The sequence below is a fragment of the Lissotriton helveticus genome, chromosome 5_1 (genome assembly GCF_964261635.1).
Source record: "Lissotriton helveticus chromosome 5_1, aLisHel1.1, whole genome shotgun sequence".
Taxonomy (NCBI): domain Eukaryota; kingdom Metazoa; phylum Chordata; class Amphibia; order Caudata; family Salamandridae; genus Lissotriton; species Lissotriton helveticus.
In genome coordinates this window covers 493,055,441-493,069,832 of record NC_136065.1, presented here as the reverse complement: position 1 = coordinate 493,069,832, position 14,392 = coordinate 493,055,441, and the positions used below count along the sequence as shown (strand labels likewise).

At 43.0% G+C, this 14,392-nt stretch overlaps 1 protein-coding gene across 1 annotated transcript in view; it reads right to left on the bottom strand.

Moving 5' to 3' along the window:
* LOC144754689 (protein-arginine deiminase type-2-like) overlaps positions 1-14,392 on the bottom strand; it is a 641,882-nt gene that overhangs the window by 73,433 nt on the left and 554,057 nt on the right. The window contains exon 14 of the mRNA XM_078642812.1: positions 8,055-8,131. Coding sequence (XP_078498938.1) covers positions 8,055-8,131 — 77 coding nt within the window. The remainder of the gene's footprint in view (positions 1-8,054; positions 8,132-14,392) is intronic.

Below are 14,392 nucleotides of genomic sequence, written 5' to 3'. Positions count from 1 at the left end.
CGGTTGGTGTTTTATTCTTTTAAGCACTAGAGTGCAAGATATTCTTTTAAATTTCATAAAGCTGTTCTAGTTATTGCATTTTTGTCATTTTGGTCTTGTTTTGTTCAATAAATAAGGCTATATTGTTATAACCAGGTGTGGTACATTTTTGTGTGGTGTTTTCACTATTTTACTGTTTTAAGTGTTGCACAAGAACTTTACACATTTCCTTTTAAGGTAAGCCTGATTGCTTTGTGCCAAGCTACCGGAGGGTGAGCACAGGTTAATTTAGGGTGTGTTTCTGACTTACCCTGACTATGATTGTGGTTCCTACATGGACAGGGTGCATACTTATCCCAACCAGAAACCAGCTGAGAGACTCGATGACGATGCATCGCCTACAACATAGGGGTCCAAGGACGATGCATGTCCGATTTGTGTGACTCAGAACAGATGCCTTGCCTACATCCGAAGGATCAACGCTGACACAACGCCTCTGACTGTTCCTCGCATCTTCCTCTCGCCGCATCCAGTGGAACAAGGTTGGTCCCTACATCTAACCCGCACTCCATCGTGTTTGGTCAAAACATTTGGATTTCACCCGGTCAGGCACGACCAGATAGCCCCGGTTGGTGTTTTATTCTTTTAAGCACTAGAGTGCAAGATATTCTTTTAAAATTCATAACGCTGTTCTAGTTATTGTATTTTTGTCATTTTGGTCTTGTTTTGTTCAATAAATAAGGCTACATTGTTATAACCAGGTGTGGTAAATTTTTGTGTGGTGTTTTCACTATTTTACTGTTTTAAGTGTTGCACAAGAACTTTACACATTTCCTTTTAAGGTAAGCCTGATTGCTTTGTGCCAAACTACCGGAGGGTGAGCACAGGTTAATTTAGGATGTGTTTCTGACTTACCCTGACTAGGATTGTGGTTCCTGCATGGACAGGGTGCATACTTATCCCAACCAGAAACCCAATTTCTAACACTCCATGAGTCTAGCCCAAAACAATAGTTCTCGGGCTCCGGCCTGGAAGGTATGGCTTCATTTGGCAGTGGAACTGGCATTGGACAATGCCCCTTTGGCTCCTTGTGGGGTTCAGAAGGGGGACAGCGCGCCACTGATGGGTGCTGGCAATTCCGGGAGCATCGACATAGGGACCAGCTCCGGGGAAGGTCGAAGTGGTGCGACCAGCATTGGTGCGGAATCAGGAATGGATCCTAATGGCCTGACTGGTGCCGGAGCCACTGGCATGGAACCATAAGGGGCACTTGCTGAACCAGAAGGGCCCAAAGGAAGGAATAAGCTGCCTAAATATGGGGAGCATGACCTCATAGAATTCTTTTAGCTGGGTGAGAGTCGCTCCAGCTCACAGAAGCTCAGGGAGGTACTGAGACGGACCAGGCGCCGGCTCAACCAAGGAGCCAGGCCTCGAATGTGGATGCTCCCTCGTCTCTTTGGCTGACAGACATGGAGAAATTGAGGATCTCTTTGACTTCTTTATCTACTTGAGGTGGTGTTACTTACCGGAATGACCCAATGACTCTGAGTATGACAAGAATATTGGACTCTGTGACCGCTCCAGAGGATGTCCTCTCAATCAGGACCTCGATCATTTGGCATCGCACATAGACCCTCCAGGAGCATGAGGGATCACACCCTCAAGGATTTTGGGTTCATGGTGCAGCAATAAGTGCCGGCCTTCGGGTCATAGTCAGTTTCGAGGCACCTGAGGCATACAAGGTGTGGGTCCGTCACCGACATCAATCGTTGACAGGCCCTCCAGGGCTTGAAGCAGGCCTTCCTTAATCATCCTGCTACAACAGGAGAAAAAAACTCAAAAATACCTAGATAAAAGTTTAGTAAAAAAATTACTACGGGCAGCTCTTCTTTGGATCTGCGCTGACTAGCGTGGAAAGAAAATAACTGACATAAGCGCGCTGGGTTGGCACCTATGTAGGCACCGTGCACATCACTTCTGGTGGGGATGGAACCAATGACGCCACATGGAGCCGAACTATGCCACTTACCAGAGCACAGGGGTACTGCTCACAAAAAAGTCCCCAGATCCAGTCTGATTTTTGTGGATAAATCTAAGGTAAGGAATCTGCAGCTAGACATCTCTTTCAAATATAGCTGTCCTGCCCAACATATCCTAGTAGGCTTTGAAGAGTCAAGGGAGTAGCCAGAAAATGTAAGTACCCCCCACTTTGATCCATACCTCAAAAACAATTCGGAGAGCGAAACATGTAAGCCAACCCCATTTAGATGAGGAACCTTCATCCTGCCACCCATCCATCTCTCTCTCCATCTTTTAAGCCTTTCATGCATCCATCTGTCTATCCATCCATCTTTTCATGCTTCCATCCATCCATCCATCCATTCACCTTTCCATCCACCCACCCTAAGAACCAAATGTAGGAAGCATTTTACTGCTTGCAAACTGCCCATTATTAGCTACTGGCAAAGGATTTTGCCATTTATAGAAGGAAAAATGCGACTCAGTAACTTGTTACCGAATCACGTTTTGCTTTTGCGATTCGGTATTAGGAAGGGGCGTGTTTAGGGCGTCCCTTCCTAATACGGAACAACGCTGATATTCATGAATGTTTTGCAACCGAGAATGCGGTCGCAAAACATTTGCAGCTTCCCTTAACCTATTCCTTTAACGAAAATGGGCTGCATAACAAAAAAATATATTGCTTTATTAAAAAGCAATCACAGACATGGTGGTCTGCTGACCCCAGCAGGCCACCATCCCTGTGATTGTAGCCCTTAACAATGGGTTGCAAATTGCAACCTCCCTCATCAATATTGATGAGGCAGGTCCATTTGAGACCCACTGCGAATAGCTAACAGTGCCACACACACAGTTGTACAGCGCAGTTTGCGATTCCCTAATAGCAAAACACTATTAGGAAATTGGAAACAAGCAATTTCGTACATTTGGCCCATACAGGGTTCACCCATCCTTCTATGCTTCCACTCACACTTCCAACCATTCATATATCCTTTTACACATCCATTTATCCATTCTTTTTCATTTGTCCATTAATTCACCCTCCTTTTATCAATCCAGCAATCCATCCTTTCACTCTTCCATTTAGACGTCCATTCATCCATCCATCCATCCAGCCTTTCATGATTCCATCCACTTTCTTTCACCCAAAGGTTTGGCTCCTCCACTAAGGCAGAGGAGCATCACCCCAGTGCTCTTTGAGCAGGAAAATTAAAATGATAATAACCTAGTTATTATCATTTTATTTTTTGCAGGCTCGGGGCTGGGTAAGGGGAGGCGGGGCTGGTGGTACAGGGGGAGGAGTAGTGTGCACACTCTAAGTGCCGATGACTGCTTGGCCAGCCTTCTTGGCCTGGCCAAACAGTCATGCACACTTTGCATGTTCTCCACCAGGCTGGATTTTATAGCCTGGTGGGTAATATGTCCAGGGCCCCAGTCCCTATATGTGTGCCAATCGACGGTGCTCAGACCATTGCAGCATTTTGATTGGCTATAGGGAGCCCGGGTGCTTCCTGGTTCTGGGTCTCGAGAAGCAGAGGAGAGAAGCGGCCAGTGGAACAGGTAAGTGGTATACTTTTTTTATTTTGTCACCTGCCACCCCCACGCCAATCAAATTCCTTGCCAGCTTCTACTGTTCACCCCATGTGAACATGTTTTCTCCTTCTATCCATCAGTCCTTCCAACTTTGCATCCATCTTTTCATCCCTTTGAGCCTTCCTGTTTTTCACATTCTTCCTTATTTTAAAATGTCCTTCCTTTCACTCTTCCTTCCAGCCCTCTCTATATCTTTCTTTCCCTCTCTTTTTTCTTCATTTCTTTGCTGTGATTAACTTTGCCACCCTGACCTCTGTTATCATGTTCCCTTACCTTTGTTTGTTTAAGAGCTTTTGTCTGCAGCACTACAGAAACTAAAGGCTCATAAATAACTGTAAGTGCCAACACCACCCTCTCGCCTAAGCGGTGAAAGTAGGGGTTCACAGCGCCATTATTAGAAGTTCATTTAAGAATGCCAGATGGAGTTGATGGAGGTCAGCTGTTACCATGGGCTAGCAAGCGCAACTCCTTCCCATATGGAAATGCTGGGTTTCCACTTTCTCACCCAGGGCTATGGAGATAAGTAACTTATTTTATAATCTCTGGGTAGAAGGTTATAACCAGATCGAGTTAGCAGTTGGAAAAGTCACAGTAGTACCACCCTTTTACGCAGCTTCTGCTGTTAATGTACTCCCTTCTGCCCTCCTCAATTGAGAGACAGGCTGACCTTCCCCTTAATAGCAGAGAGAAGGCATCTTCCCAATAATATTAAAATCAATGCCTACAGATGGGTAGAGTGTACATTCAGCAGGGATGGTGAGGAATTCTAGGGGCATGTTTACATTGTCCCTGCAGCACTTTTACGCCGCTGGGGCATACTTTTGTGACATTACAGAGGTGCAGTGCGTCAGCCCATTGTTACAAGGCCACGCAAAGCCACTCTGTGTGGCTTTTCATGGACTTCTAAATGAGTAAAGCATGCATGGAAGAGGTGTTCCATGGGTGTTGCTATGAGTGTTCCCATGCTACTCCCATGGTCTATAACACTGCCCCATATTCACGACATAGTGTAAATCTGCGGTAGCGCCAAAACTAATGCTTTCCCAAAGCAGGTGTTGCGAGGAGAAATGTTTACCTTTCTCCTAGTTTTTTTCCTTTTTCTACATGTGCTGCATTCTACAGCACACATAGAAAGAGAGAAATGGCTCCTTTTATTGTTTTTGTGTAGGAAGGTGTCCCTTCCTGCACAAAAACAATCATGCCTGCATTGGCGTACATCTGCAGTTTGTGCACTGGTGCTGGCAGAAAGGATAGGAATACGCTGTATGTTGTAGAACCCTGCTCTTTCCCTTTGAAGTAGGGCAGCACAGCTAGAAGGCTGCCTTATGCCAAAATATTGTAAATATGCCCCCAAGTGACGTGCCTCATCAGGTAAGAATTCCCTCAGGCAAAACCGTCCACAGACAGAAATCATACCTATTTTTCAAGGCTTCCGCCAGGAAAGCAAGGTTGGTCCCTCTTGGAAATCCATTTATTTTCGTTTGAGATTGTTAAGCTTTACTAACTGGCTCTCTAAGTCAGCTAAACTATCATAAATGCTTTAATATTTAAGGGCCGAATGTACGAAGCTCTTTTCAGGTCACAAACGTCCCAGCCGCTTGGGCTCACTGTGTCACTGGAATCAAGCTGTCCTGGCTGAAGAGGGGTGAAACCCCGAAACTGGTCCTAGGATACTTGTTTCCGGTCCAGGGAGGACCTGGCTTGGCAGTTTGGGCTGGACTGTTCCCATGAGGTGCAGGGTCAAGACTGAGTTGCATATGGCCAGGTCTAAACTGGGGTGGCATGCGAGCAAAAGAATGATGGATTTAACCCAGGTCTCTTGACTGGGGGTGAATGTTTGGATTTGTTCTGCATTACGTCCATCAATTGTGTGCCTTTTGCTTTCTCGCCCTAAATGCGCTAGGTACGCCCAGATGTGAGTCCTGGGCTCACCGTGTCACTGGAATCAAGCTATCATGGCTGAAGCTGGGTGAAACCCCGAAACTGGTCCTAGGATGCTTGTTTCTGGTCCAGGGAGGACCTGGCTTGGCAGCTTGGGCTGGACTGTTCCCATGAGGCACAGGGTCAAGACTGATTTTCATATGGCAAGGTCTAAACTGGGGTGGCATGGTGAGCAAAAGAATGATGGATTTAACCCAGATCTCTTGACTGGGGGTGAATGTTTTGATTTGTTCTGCATTGCGTCCATCAATTGTGTGTCTTTTGCTTTCTTGCCCTAAGGGCGCCAGGTATGCCCAGACGTGGTTCCTGGGCTCACTGTGTCACTGGAATCAAGCTGTCCTGGCAGAAGAGGGGTGAAACCCCGAAACCGGTCCTAGGATGCTTGTTTCTGGTCCAGGGAGGACCTGGCTTGGCAGTTCGGGCTGTACTGTTCCCATGAGGCACAGGGTCAAGACTGATTTGCATATGGCCAGGTCTAAACTGGGGTGGCATGGTGAGCAAAAGAATGATGGATTTAACCCAGATCTCTTGACTGGGGGTTAGTGTTTTGATTTGTTCTGCATTCCATCCATCAATTGTGTGTCTTTTGCTTCCTCGCACTAAGTGCACCAGGTATGCCCAGACATGGGTCCTGGGCTCACTGTGTCACCGGAATCAAGCTATCCTGGCTGAAGTGGGGTGAAACCACAAAACCGGTCCTAGGATGCTTGTTTCTGGTCCAGGGAGGACCTGGCTTGGCAGTTCGGGCTGGACTGTTCCCATGAGGCACAGGGTCAAGACTGATTTGCATATGGCCAGGTCTAAACTGGGGTGGCATGGTGAGCAAAATAATGATGGATTTAACCCAGATCTCTTGACTGGGGGTGAATGTTTTGATTTGTTCTGCATTCCTTCCATCAATTGTGTGTCTTTTGCGACCAGAAAAAAGCATTTCTAAATGTATAAATCCCTATTTGCGGTCTGGTAAGCTATTACCGAATCGCCCACTGGGTTTGCAAGTTGCTATTACGAAGTGGCATGCCAAGGACGTCCTTTTCCTAATAATGAGTCACAGGGGCAGGTATGCATTTTTTGCAACCGGAATGTGGTAGCAAAACATTCATCTATACCAACTACGTGAATGAGGTCGTAAACCATTTGCAAATGGAAAGTGGTCCCCAAGGGACCCCTTCCCATTTGTGAATGTGGGCTCATCCAACATTGTTTAAGAGCAGGCAGTGGTCCCACAGACAACTGCCTGCTTTTAAAAATGAAAAGGAAGCTTTTCATTTTTCTTTTTTAAATGCATCCTGTTTTCCTTTAAGCATTTCAAAATAAAAAACTGCTTTATTTAGAAAGCAGTCACAGATATGGTGGTTTGCTGACCCCAGCAGGTTACCATCCCTGTGAGTGCCGGCCATTCCCAATGGGTCGCAAATTGCGACTTGCCTCATGAATATTAATGATGCAGGTCCCTTGCCACCCTTTGGGTTTCTCAAATAGTGTAAAACACACTGTTGTACATAACTGTTTGTGATTTCATAAAAGCGAATTACAAACATTCACTATTAGAAAATCGCAAACAGACGTCTATGTACATCGGGCCCTTAGTGCTGTATTAACACACCTTGAACTTAAAAATGTTGTGCCATTGGATTATGCTGAAATACAGGGTATTGTCATTATTTTTTGAATTTGTGGTTTTATAATTGCGTGGGTGTGAATCAAATTGTACAGTTTGCTTTTTTATATAATCATCTTACTACCTATTAGGGCATGGCAAATAAAAATCTATTTGGTCAACAAATAAATGATTAGGCGCCAACTGTTAACCAAGACACTTATCCATCTATTGATGAATTTTCATAGATTAGAACAATATTCTTCCGGTTCCCCCCTCTGTGAAATTCCTCATTTGGCATTCACTGAAGGCATGTATAACAGACACCCACATGCCAGAATATTCTGGTTTCACCTGAACGTTTGTAATAGATTAAACCTGCCTCTAAAAAGCAGCCAGTCTTCGATGCAAAAAGTGATCGCTCATATACACCCTGGAACTTTGGCAAGTTGGTGATATACCACTTCGAAAAGTATACTCTCAATTGTTTTACTAGAAATCCCCAACACTGGGAAGATAACTGACTCCCCTTTTGTAGTTGATTGTACAACTCGATGCGTCATGCCCCCACAGATTGCTGCATTGGGGCAGGCTATTCGCCAATCTCCAATAGAAAACAAATTCTACTACAGCCAGTTGCTCATTCTCAGTAGCAACTTTTTCCACTTCTTGAATTTTCAAAAAAATAGATCTGAATATTATAGTCATGCTTCCAGAAAAGGGTTTACCTATATGAGAACGATGTTGGGTTAAAATGGAGCTCGTGTAGAAACCTATTACATTTATTGACTTTGCATGTATATCTGAAGTGTTGAGCTCTTAGAAGCACGGGATTCTTATTGGCTCTCTGTAATTTATTTTCACTCTTGGAATAAATAATCATGCGCTAAATCATGCGCTAAATGGGAAACTACTCCCTTACCTGAACATATGCATTCTCTTGCCTCAGCGTGTCAGTGGACAGGATCTTGCTGATTGTGTAGCGTTTTGTTTCCAGGCCTGTATACAAATAGAAGATTTGATTTTTGTTGACGTACAATCTCGATCAGCTGGAAGAACATCAACATTAAAACAAAATGGCAGTGGTTGAGCTGAAGCAGATCATTTCGAAAATGGCTTCATTTTGACAAGCTCCTTCAGTCCATTCCTGCCTGTAAGACTGCTGTGGGCCAAAGGGCTTTTGAATGAAATCACAGGAGCCTGCAGCAACTCCCACCACCGAGCAAAGAGAAACCACTACCTTTCTGGTGCTCGAAACTATGGCACTCTGACGTCACTGGAGCCGCAAAGCAGTCCCACTGGAGCCTTGACATCAGGTTCCCATCGATATTTTACATGTCTTTGAGGTATACAGTATGAGAATGAGATCCTATTAGTAAGGTGCAGTGATAAATCTAAACTTGGAACTTTATTAAAATGACTCATAGGAAAGCAGCCTTCAAGAAGATCAGGTGAGGAATCTGCAGGTAGACAGAGTATCCTTCATAAAGTTTTAGTAAGATAACTATTTTTTTCTTCTATGTGTGTGAACATTTGAGATGCACAACTTAAGCTCCACCCCTATCACTAAGGAGAAATACTTATGTGCATTTGCACAATACATTTACCGTGTGCCTAAACCTTATTAGTGTAAAGTGGAGCAGCAAACATACTGCTGGAGTGTATTCACTGAAGAAAGTAGTCATTCATTTAAGTATGGGCTTTAATACATTCATTATAATGTTACAAATTGTAGTGCTCGTTCACATTTGCACTTGCGCATTTTGAGTTATACTGCTTTTGGTGAAATGTCATTCTTATGTGAACGTGTATTCATTTATTAATATTTTACATTTATTCTGTAAAAGTAGGTGCAGATATATAATCATGTATTTATTGTGTACACTGACTGTTTCTTTTATTAAGTTAGTTTAACCAAAGGACTTAAGCACTTGGCCTTCAATGTTTAGCCTTTAAACTGAAAGTTTTGCATGTGCTGTAATATTCTTTCTTTTGCAGATGCTTTTCACATGAAGTTAGTGAAAGGCATATTGTGTATTAGAGATAGTGGGGTCTGGGAGGAGAACTTTTGGCAAGAATGAGAGGCACGGTTGAACTAAGAGAAGACTCCTATTCATGTTGTATCAGGATACGGGAGACAGCCAAGGTCGTCCTGATGTTCAAACCGCACGATGAGAAAATCAAGAGATGTGAATTTCTACTGTGAGAAGGTGGAAAACTACTGGAGTTGATGACGCGGAGTTCTTGAATTTTCTTTGGGTTTAATTGGTGTTCACACTTTAGACTTTAGGACAGATTTTCTTGGACTTTGAGGGGTACAGACCTCTGCTCTATTTTTGTTGTGTGGCTTTATGCTATGTATTGCCTTGATTTGGGGAACTTCTGCTAGAGTCTCCACTATGCTGACAACTTCCTGCTTTCCCTGATTAAACTAGGTTTCCCTACCTATTCAACTTTAGTTTGGAACTAGTTTAGGTGACTTTAGATTCATTCATGCATAGATTGGAGGATCGAGATCTGTACACTGATCATCAAATTCTATTTCTTATCTTTTGTATTGCTGCAACTGAATTTCGCGTATGCCTAATGCTAATAAGATTTAATGTGTTCGATTTTTAGGTTTACCTTTGGCGATTCTGCATCTTTATAATATGTTCTTGAGATTCATATACATCCGATTGGTCCTTAATTTGTAATAAAACTCATTAAACTTTACTTATTGATGCCTGGACCTTAATGTGTGGCCAAATGGGTTACACTGTAAATTGAATTGTTTGACTGATGTGAACTCCCCTTTACCTCTTAGGCACTTATAAAGGTTTATCACAGGATAATTGGTAAGACGGGTCCAGGGTTCCATCAGATGGCAACAGAATGAGGATGGCTAGCTACTGAAGAAAGAGGCATTAGAAGGAGAAGTTACTTACCTTCGGTAACGCGTTATGTGGTAGAGATATAGTCTAGATGCAGATTGCTTACCTTAGAATTCTACCCAGGCACCGAACTGGTTACGGAAAAGCTTTCCAGCATAACCTCTGCACGTCGGTTGAGGGCGGTGTGTGACTCCGTCGCGGTGTCCTCCACCGGATGTGATGTCAACAGAGTGCATATACCCCCTTCCCTGACACACTGACGTTATTTTCTTCTGTGACTAACTTCCACACCAAAACACAAGCCACCATAGGAACTGGCTATGGAAACAAGTGGTAACATACTATATAATGAATCAACCACAACAAGTGGTAATGTACTGAATAATATCAAGAAACAGATCTTGCAGGTAAGAAAAAAACGATATCTCTAACAGATAAGGCATTACCAAAGGTAAGTAACTTGTCTATCTGATAGAGACATCTAGCCCCTGATTCCTTACCTTAGAATTAGATACCAAAGCAACACCATCCCTGGGGATGTATGACATTACAACGCATGCTTTTACCACACATGCCTTTACAACTGGGTTTTTACAACGCAAAGCTTTACAACGCATAGCGCTTTGGGGTGCTGGATAGTGAATAGTTTAATTTACTATTCCAACTCCAGTCCCCATGGACACTAGGGAAGGTGTTGGATAGTAAATTAAACTTATTCCCTATCCTAGAGCGCCCCCCAGCGCAATGCGCTGTAATGGTTTGCGTTGTAAAAGTTGCGTCGTAAAGGTACTGCGTGGTAAAAGTTGCGTTGTAAAGGATGTTTCCCCATCCCTGGAGGTGGATCTGTGAACTGACCTTACCAAAAAATCCGTACATAGATCCAACCGGTCTACTGACAGACAGAAAAGACCAGTGGAGTGAGAAAATCAGGTGAGAAGGAAAATACACTTCACTATAAGCAACGTGGAAGAACCACACACATTAACAGTAAATAAGAGAGATGGGGAGGCATGGGTAAGCAGTAAGCAATAAGACTCTACATGTTGCCCAGACCGAAAGTGGGAATTGTAACCATGAATAACTGAATCCCAATCATCAGGGCCACAGGAACAATAAGAGAGCAAAGCTCTGCGTACCAGCAGCAATTGAGACTTTCTGGGTTGAAAACACCAAGAAGAAATCTCGAATACATGTACAAAAGGAGAAGAATGAGGCATGTCTCCACTACAAATCTACAAGGACAAAACAAAAACAGGTCTTGTCCTGGGAGAACTACAGACAAAGGAACACCACTAGAAACACCCAACAGGGAGAACCACAGAGTGCTGGAGAAGAAAAGCAATGCATACAAAACAATTTCAAAAACTGTCTTGAAAAGGTTATATGGAGGCAGTGTTACGAAAAGGCATATAGATATATCAACATTGCGATACAGATATATATACCTCTATCCAAGACATACACATGTCAATAGACCATTGCCATGCCGATAGTGGATAATACAGTGATATATATAAAATATAAAGATGAAAACAGCACCACGCTGACGTACCTGAACAAAAGTATTATAGGGCTGAGCAATCAGCAACATAGTACCAAGAAATAGAAGAAAGGAATGAGAGAGAGAGAGGGAGAGAGAGAGAGAGAGAGAGAAAGAGAGAGAGAATGAGAATCACACCCCTCAACAAAAGAAAAAACGGTGAAACATTAAGAAATTATGCTAGCTAATTAGAAGCCTGAAAAAGGCTGGTAAGAGCCACATCCTGAAAGAAAGCAACAAGAAAAGGAACCTTGCGATAAACAATACAAGGGTGAACTGGGCCTAAAATAGGCCGAGGTGAGTTAAGGCCAATACTGGAAGGCAGAGACTGTTGGAACTGTGAAGGCTAAGACAAAGCAGAAAAAAAGTAACAAAAACATAGTGCCATAGGGAAAAGTAGCTGAATAAAGCATAAGGTCCAAAATGTTGAACCAACAATGAAAAAGGCAATCGAAAGTTGAAATAAAAATAATATATATTCATTAGAGGAACAGACATTCCATAAAAAGCCGGAATCATCAAAATTAAAGGAAAGAGAAGGGCAATCTCTTGCAAGCCCTGAATGAATGGAAAAGCAAGTGCCTGGACCAAGTCCTGTGCATAATATGCCAAACATAGTGTTTCCAAAGAATTTACGCAACTGCAGTAAAATGAAGTGAAAATCAGTGAAAATCACCAAAAGAGGGAAGAAATCCCCTAATGAAGAAAGGAACTCCAAAAGTGACACGGGTGGCAATAACAGATTCCTAAAGACAAGCTTATACGACACAATATAGCACAACCAAACAGAACCGTCTGCGAAAGGACAACCAACCTTACAGGAAAGGAAGCCCACAGATGAAACCATTGGTTAGAAACCAGTAGTAAAAATCCATATTCAGATGGATGAAGCCATTAACCTACAGAAGGAGCATGGTGAGCAAAGAGAAATGTAAACACCTTGATGCCATACAAAATAAAAGCAGACAGGAAAACTATTTTGCATATATGCAATAATTGTACTCAGGATCTGACAGAACGAGTCAGAATTGCAATTTGCGATTTTTCATGCATTTCATTGCGAATTTTTATTTGCGATTCACATTATTTTTTTCGCTATTTGGAGGTTCGCAAATACGGAATTGCTAAAATCTTGCTCGCTATTTTAGAGATTCCTTATTTTTTTGAATTTCGCAAATTTAGATTCATGCATTGGGAAAGGCTATTTTGCGGACGCAAACGTCCTTTTTTTGCGATTCGCAACATTTGCGACCGCAAATTACCTTGGCGCATGTGCCGCTAAGTGTATGCACTACCCCGACTGTCTCGAAAATGGCACAAAGCTGTGTCAGCATGGGTGCCACATAAATAGAGGCCATCAAAAGGCATGTCTCTGAGAACTCAATGGTACGAAACCAAGCCCGCTGGCGTAAAACCACAGAAGAAGCCATGACACGGCCAGCCGAATCAGTGGTGTCTATCCCACACAAAATGGTTAATTTAGCAGTCTGTTTCCCATCCGAAATCAACGGGCCCGATTGTTACGATTAGCATCCGGAAGTGACGGCAACAGCGATTCCAATTAATCCCATAGTACATGAGAAAATTTGGGTTTGAGTCACCATATTCCAGGAAAGGCAGGAGGCACAGGAGAGACTCTTGCACAGGGCCCTCAGATTGAGGGTGTGAGGAGCGGTGGGAAACTATGTCGTGAGATGACGTAGGTAGAGGATGTTGTATCTTCGACTGTTTGTGACTTACCGCGGGAAGCGATGTCTCAGGAACGGCTCCTGGAATTATGTTAAGTATGACCTCCAATTTGATCTGCCTTTGGTCTAAAAAGCTGTCCATTGGTGGGTGAGATGTGGAAGAGACATAGAAAAAAACGTGGGTTTGCCTTCTTCAACTCCATGCTTTGTTTACTGCTGGTGTCCGGCCTACCACCCTCTTGCTTTACCTCTCCACCAACCCCAAATTTAAAACAAGCATTTACAATGCAACGGTTTCGCCTTTTAAAAAGTTAGAGCTATTGACATTGTTTATGACAAATTTTTATCTCAACTGGTAAGCTCATTCTGCACATTAAGTGACTGCTGCTGAAATCTCTTGTGCCCTTATGGCAGGGCCAACTCAGCCCTTCATATTGCCAAATTCATTAAATTGAGTAAAGACTTTGCTACATTTGTACAAAGGCAATTACAATGATTGACAGACTCCATTATGGACTGGATAAATACAGTCACTTTAAAATAATAAATAAAAACATATGACAGCAGTGACATAAGGAAAAAAAACTAACAGATCAGCATCTAAACATCACATTTCATTTTTGTCAGCAACAATTAGAAAGCCTACAATTTTACATCCTAACCCCAAGCCTGTTGTCCCTCTTGGAGATATAATCTAGATGTGCTATACATGGCAATAAAGTGGCATTTAAGCTAGACCGGAAGACTAGATGTAATGCATTTCCCTTGGTGTTATCCGACTGGCAACTTGTCTCAATCAAGATAAACTTCAGTTTTCATCCCATCCCATCTTATATTTTATTTGCTTTAGAATGCCTCTAAAACGTCGTTTTTAGTGCTGGGCTGAGTTATGATCAACTGGCCCACATTGACCCAAGCGAGTTTGATAATAGGATAAGTGACACAATCATCTCATTAATTTAAGGACCTATCAGCAAGTGGAAGATTGGCACTGTCCACTTTTGCACCCACCGACAAGTCCAAAAATGTTTGCCCATGGTAGATATATAGGTCTTTTTTTTTTTTAACACCTGTTCATTAGTGCACATCGCTCTTGTACTAACCCTGTGCACTGCATCAACTATACAATATGTAGCCTGGCACCCGTTATTTACAGCAC